General features: G+C 43.0%; 1 protein-coding gene across 1 annotated transcript; it reads right to left on the bottom strand.

The window, feature by feature from the left end:
- Positions 1–2,675: 2,675 nt before the first annotated feature.
- LOC147962500 (uncharacterized) lies at positions 2,676–6,383 on the bottom strand. The gene is made up of 5 exons (XM_087534207.1): positions 6,151–6,383; positions 5,946–5,995; positions 5,726–5,842; positions 5,124–5,198; positions 2,676–2,707 (listed from the first exon to the last, which is right to left on the bottom strand). The coding sequence occupies exons 1-5, from the start codon at positions 6,381–6,383 to the stop codon at positions 2,676–2,678; spliced, it is 507 nt and encodes a 168-aa protein (XP_087390333.1).
- Positions 6,384–6,467: the final 84 nt, after the last annotated feature.

Below are 6,467 nucleotides of genomic sequence, written 5' to 3'. Positions count from 1 at the left end.
CCCGAGTGCCATGATTTCAGATCTGAACCTATTATGTTTTCATGAATATATGTGAGTTCTTGATCCTATCTTGCAAGTCTATAATCACCTACTATGTGTTATGATCCGGCAACCATGAAGTGACAATAATCGGGACCACTCCCGGTGATGACCATAGTTTGAGGAGTTCATGTATTCACTATGTGCTAATGCTTTGTTCCGGTTCTCTATTAAAAGGAGGCCTTAATATCCCTTAGTTTCCATTAGGACCCCGCTACCACGGGAGGGTAGGACAAAAGATGTCATGCAAGTTCTTTTCCATAAGCACGTATGACTATATTCGGAATACATGCCTACATTACATTGATGAATTGGAGCTAGTTCTGTGTCACCCTATGTTATGACTGTTACATGATGAACCGCATCCGGCATAATTATCCATCACTGATCCAATGCCTACGAGCTTTCCATATAGTGGTTTACGCTCATTTACTTTCCCGTTGCTATTGTTACAATCACTACAAAATACCAAAAATATTACTTTGCTTTGTTTGCTCTTTTGTTACCGTTACCACCACTAACATATTACTTTGCTACTAAATACTTTGCTACAGATATTAAGTTTCCAGGTGTGGTTGAATTTACAACTCAGCTGCTAATACTTGAGAATATTCTTTGGCTCCCCTTGTGTCGAATCAATAAATTTGGGTTGAATACTCTACCCTCGAAAGCTGTTGCGATCCCTTATACTTGTGGGTTATCAGCGCGCCCCCTAGGCTTGTGGCCTCCTCGGTCACCTCCTGGCACATCTCCGGTGCTCCGTGGGTCTCTTCTGGTCCACAAAAAATCACAGTAAATTTTCAACTCGTTTGTGCTCCGTTTGATATTCCTTTTCTGTAAAACTCAAAAACAAGAAAAAATAGAATCTGGCACTGGGCTCGAGGTTAATAGTTTAGTCCCAAAAATAATATAAAATAGCATATTGATGCATATAAAACGTCCAAAACATATAATATAATAGCATGGAACAATAAAAAATTATAGATATGTTGGAGACGTATCAAGCATCCCCAAGATTAATTCATGCTCGTCCTCTAGTAGGTAAATGATAAAAACAAAATTTTTGACACGGAATGCTACCTAACATATTTATCCATGTAATCTTCTTTATTGTGGCATGAATATTGAGATCCACAAGATTCAAAACAAAAGTTTAATATTGACATAAAAACAATAATACTTCAAGCATACTAATAAAGTAATCATGTCTTCTCAAAATATCATGGCGAAAGAAAGTTATCCCTACAAAATCATATAGTCTCGCTATGCTCCATCTTCATCACACAAAGTATTAAATCATGCACTACCCTGATGACAAGCCAGGCAATTGTTTCATACTTCTGATGTTCTCAAACCTTTTCAACTTTCACGGAATACATGAGCATGAGCCATGGATATAGCACTATAGGTGAAATAGAGTATGGTGGAGGTTGTGAGGAGAAGACAAAAAGGAGAAAGTCTCACATCAACTAGGCAAATTAATGGGCTATGAAGATGCCCATCAATTGATATCGATGCAAGTGAGTAGGGATTGCCATGCAACAGATGCACTAGAGCTATAAGTGTATGAAAGCTCAAAAGGAAACTAAGTGGGTGTGCATCCAACTTTCTTGCTCACGGAGACCTAGGGAAATTTAAGGAAGCTCATCATTGGAATATACAAGTGAAGTTATATAATGAAAAATTCCCACTAGTATATGAAAGTGATAAAATAGGAGACTCTCTATCATGAAGGATATCGTGCTACTTTGAAGCGCAAGTGTGGTAAAAAGGATAGTAGCATTGCCCCTTCTCTCTTTGCTCTCATTTTCTTTCATTTTTTTATTTGAACTTCTTTCGCCTCTTTTATTTTTAAGACATTTTTTATTTCTTAATTAAGATGATGTTTGGAAGATCTCGTGCGTTGACGTTTGGATATGTGCGGTCAAGATGTAATTGATCCACACAATTTGCTCTTGTGGTCAAGATCTCATTCAAATTCTTTCCCTTTGGAGATATTTTCTGCATTTGAGTGGATGAGAATAGAGTCAGGAGCTGAATGATATTGAGAAAAACCAGATTGAAGAAAAAAAACGAAGGTGGAGGGGAAAAAATCAACGACGGAAGGAAAGAAAACCACTGTGGAGGGGGGATGGTGCGAGGTGAGGCAAAACTAAACTGGTGCGGCGAAAATAAACCATGGATACCGGTCTACCATGTATGCGCGTTTATATGAGCGCTTGCGTCTGTACTGTGTTAAAAAAAGGAGTATAGATGAAACAGGAAAAAAATGGAAAAATGAAACATAGGAAAAAGTGAAAAAATAAAAACACACGCACACATCAAATGGGCCGGCCATGTTTGATTAACGTTGATGTTTTGGGAAGATTTGATTTGATTTAGGTATGAGTAGTGGAAGACAAAGAAAGTTTGGATTTACTCGATATTTTCTTAGGATTTGACTGGAATTAGTTAATGCATGACGTTGTTTTGGGAAAATGTCGATTTAATTGAATTAATGCATGCATCAAATGGACAAATCCAAATTGGCCGCGCTTGAGCAAAATGTCGCCTATAAGACGCTCGCGAACATAATAAAGGGTTGGTGGGAGGTGAGGCGAGACTAACAACTCTCCCTTTAGGAGTAGAGATGAGGATCAAATTGCTCCAGAGCGCACCTGAATCCAATCTACAAATAAAATCAAAGAAAGTTAAAGATCTTTTAAGTAAAATAAGTGAGATTCAAGCTTTTGATGTTTTAACATCCATCAAATTTTTAACAAACAAATTAAAAAACTGTGTTCTAGATATAAAAAAAATATTTCAAATGACCAAGTATTAGAGTGAATAATAATAATCTCAGGTAGCCAGGCAGATTCTGTTTGTTGAGTACCGGATCTGCCGCGGCGTATATTTTTTGTGCATAATAATATATAAATACGCAAAATTTGACTTGTAATTTTAAAACAGATTGTCATTTATATAGATCTATATATGAAAATAGCATGCATTTTTCATGCCCTTCAATAACCACTGTGTCCAACTTAAAAAAATCCCACAAAAAACCACATTAACTTAAGGTGTTGCTTCCAGTATCTGAAGTTTTTTACTAGTTGGTGACAGCCGGCTTGCAGCACCCATGTGCTTAATGGCTTTCCATAGTCTTAAATATTTGGCCTTTAAAAGTTTTTTTCTTGCCAGCACATTTGGCATTTGATCCTTATAGAAAAAGCTTTGATTAGATTTAAGAGCACGAGCCATTACCATTTCGTATGAACAGAGAACAGCGGCCCACGAAGAAAATAGAAAGCAAATCCTACATAATCACGCAAGGTGATTACAAAAGAAGAATATATATTCACCCAATCCGAATACTTAATATATAGAATACTATGCAAATTGTATGATTGTAAAGAATGTGATCTACTACCATAATTCTTTATATCATGCAATCTTTCTCATTTATTGAAAAAACATAAATACACCATTAGTATATATAGGCACGATCCACTGATGGTTGTTGTGTGCTACAGTCAATCTCTCTATACCCATCAAATCCTCGATTGTGCATATTGTTGTGTCAATCGAGATTGAAGCAAGATAATAACGGCCCGGCGCACTTGATAATCTTGTTGATCCTTTTCTGACGCCTTGCAACGACAACCGAGTGTAAGTATATATGTGATGTGTTTGGTAGATTTCATTGCTTTTGTTATGTTTGCATCTGTGACTGAGTTGGGTATGGTAAGTGAATACATGCCAAAAATGTGGTTCTGCACATAGTTTGCTAGCCTGCATTGCACCACTGAGCAGTTTGATGTCTGGCATTTAGTTAGCAGCAATTATGGGTTATGGCTGTCAACATGCAAAACACGGTGTTTGGTTGTGCATGTTGTGGTCACCACTTATCACTAGCGGTGACCTTACAATACATTACACTAGATATGTTGTACGCAATAAACATTGTTTCAATCCTACCTAGTAAACAAATGATAATTCATCCTATCTACAAAAAAATTGCAGTACAAATTAATAGTCATATGGCTCCATGGGGGAAATTTCATCGATGCCGAACTAGGAGAAAGTCCATCCTTGTGTTCTTCTTCTTTTATTGTTGCTGCTGCTTCTTCTTCTTTCAATCCCTTTCTGTTCTCGGTTTGCCGACAGTGCCTCAACACACTCGAACCCTTTTCTCTTCCAAGCTTCATTTTCATATGACTCCACACCATGGCCGGAGTTTTCAACAACACCGACCATCACATATTCCTCGTCCGGCACAAACTCATCACAACCCCATTCTCAGATCCAATTATGGGAAGTGCAACATGCTAGAACATGCCTAATTAACCTAGGTGGGGAAACGATGGAACGGCTTCTGATCCAGGATCTTAAATAGATTCTTCAAAACTCCAAATGCCATTTGAAGTATAACTCTAAGGCTAGAGTGTCTGAGATTGAACAATTCCCTTGCAATCCTCGGATGGTTCCTAGAATAGAACTAGTTCAGATGGTACCTAATTTTTCTGAAGGGTGGAAGAGCACCAGAACGACATGCATATCCAACATCTCTTAGGTAGAACTTATCATCGGGGATATTGATCCCATTAGGTCTAGACATATTGTCAGCAAGAATGTTAGCATCATGGCCTGACCTTTCCCTAGCCCTAGGCCGCGCCTCCTCCCAACACTCAGCCGCCGCCCCATGAAACCCTTTCCCGCTCCTCCACCATCCCCCATAGATGTCCGCCCACAGCTCAGCTGACTCAATCCAGCTGGCCACCCCCAACTCGTTCGTGCTCGCCAGCGACCCTGTCAACTAGGCCACCGCAGCTACGATGATAAGGCCATCTCGATCTGTTGGGGCGCTCCCAACCCCCAGCAAGGGGCGCCTATGATGGAGATGGTCCGACATCAGCGCCCTGTGTACACGACGGCACCGCCGCCGCGCCGAGTGTCTATGGTGGCGATGGTCCCGCAGTAGGGGCGTACATAGCGGTGCCACCGTCGGCACAAGGTGGGCACTGTGCACCTCTGATGGAGATGGTCCGATAGCAGGGAACGGACATGGTGGCCCCGACCGCCCTGCATGCCACATGGTGACGTACCTGGTGATGCAATGGGTGGTGGCACCGACGCCCATGCAGGAGCCATCATACATGCCCATGGCGTCAGCGCTGCCCCTGCAATCCCAAACCAAAATGCCATCTCATCCCTCTTAAGACGAACTTATGATGGCACTGTGGCCATTTCTTGGCCGATCCTCCACTTCCACAGCCAGATCCATGATGATGGTGCAACCGCTGTTGCCTGCTGGCACCCATGACGGCCATGCAACACGTACATGCGGCCCTACATACGATGGCACAACAACCGATGCCCACTGCCAAGCATAAGTATCCTTAGTTTCCTGATTACTTTGGTTTGTGTTAGTTTACTGCTCAACACTATCTTTTGATAATTAGATTAATGTTTTATCTTGTTCTTACATATTCATAGGAAAGCATTGAACAATATCCCGTTCCTGGAAAGTGTAAGCATCCTTAGATTAATGTTTTGTACGCTTGGATGTTGAACAGTAAACAATATTCCGTTATACCTTAAACTTTCGAATGAATATGTAAGAACAAGACAAAACTTTAATCTAATTAACATAATTTAGTGTTGAGCAGACACATATGAAAGTAATCAAGAAACAAAGGATGCTTACGCTTGGCATTTGGCAAAGGCTGCTGTGCCATCGTATGTACGGCTGTCCGTAGGTGCTGCATCGCCGTCATGGGTGGAGGGCCGGCAGGCAGCGGCGGCTGCGCCATCATCGTGGATCCTGCCCGTGGAAGTAGACGACCGGCAAGGAATGGCCGCAGTGCCATCAGAAGTTCTTGTTGCGTGGGGTGAGGTGCCATTTTGGTTTGGGCTTACAGGAGCACCGCAGACGTCACGGTCATGTACGATGGCTCCTTCACCGGCGTCGATGCCACTGCCCATTGCATCGCCAGGTGCTTCATCGATGGCCATGCATGCAGGGCGGCCAGCGCCACCATGTCCGCGACCTGCTGCAGAAACTTCTCCATCGCAAGCGCACGGTGTCCACCTTGTGTCGGCAGTGCCACTGCCATGTACGCGCCCTGCTACGGGGCCGTCGCCACCGTAGACGCTCGGAGCGATTGCAGCGCCTTCACATACACGACGTGTTGCTGTGGGTCCATCTCCATCACAGGCGCCTCTTGCTGGGTTGGGAGTGCCCCAGCAGATCGAGGCGGCCCGGACGACACAGCAACGGTGTCCTGGTGGACAGGGTCGCTGGCGAGCATGGATGAGTTGGGGACGGCCGGCGGGATCGGGTGGGCTAAGCTGCGGGCCGACATCTGTGGGGGATGGTGGCGTAGCGGGAAAGGGTTTCATGGGGCGGCGACTGAGGGTCGGGAGGAGGTGTGGGCTAGGGCTAGGGA

The sequence above is a fragment of the Triticum urartu genome, chromosome 7A (assembly GCF_056163025.1).
Source record: "Triticum urartu cultivar PI428250 chromosome 7A, HENAU_Tu73, whole genome shotgun sequence".
NCBI classification, from domain to species: Eukaryota; Viridiplantae; Streptophyta; class Magnoliopsida; order Poales; family Poaceae; genus Triticum; species Triticum urartu.
Note: the sequence above shows the minus strand (reverse complement) of the source record. Positions and strands in the feature narration are given on the sequence as shown.

What these genes read in the sequence shown, in the direction of transcription:
- LOC147962500 (XM_087534207.1), bottom strand. Translation starts at nt 6,383, where the DNA reads ATGTCGGCCCGCAGCTTAGCCCACCCGATCCCGCCGGCCGTCCCCAAC. An exon ending in ACATGACCGTGACGTCTGCG is followed by an intron (nt 5,843 to 5,945) that starts GTGCTCCTGTAA and finishes TTCCACGGGCAG; the next exon opens with GATCCACGATGATGGCGCAG. An exon ending in GCCTTTGCCAAATGCCAAGC is followed by an intron (nt 5,199 to 5,725) that starts GTAAGCATCCTT and finishes TTGGGATTGCAG; the next exon opens with GGGCAGCGCTGACGCCATGG.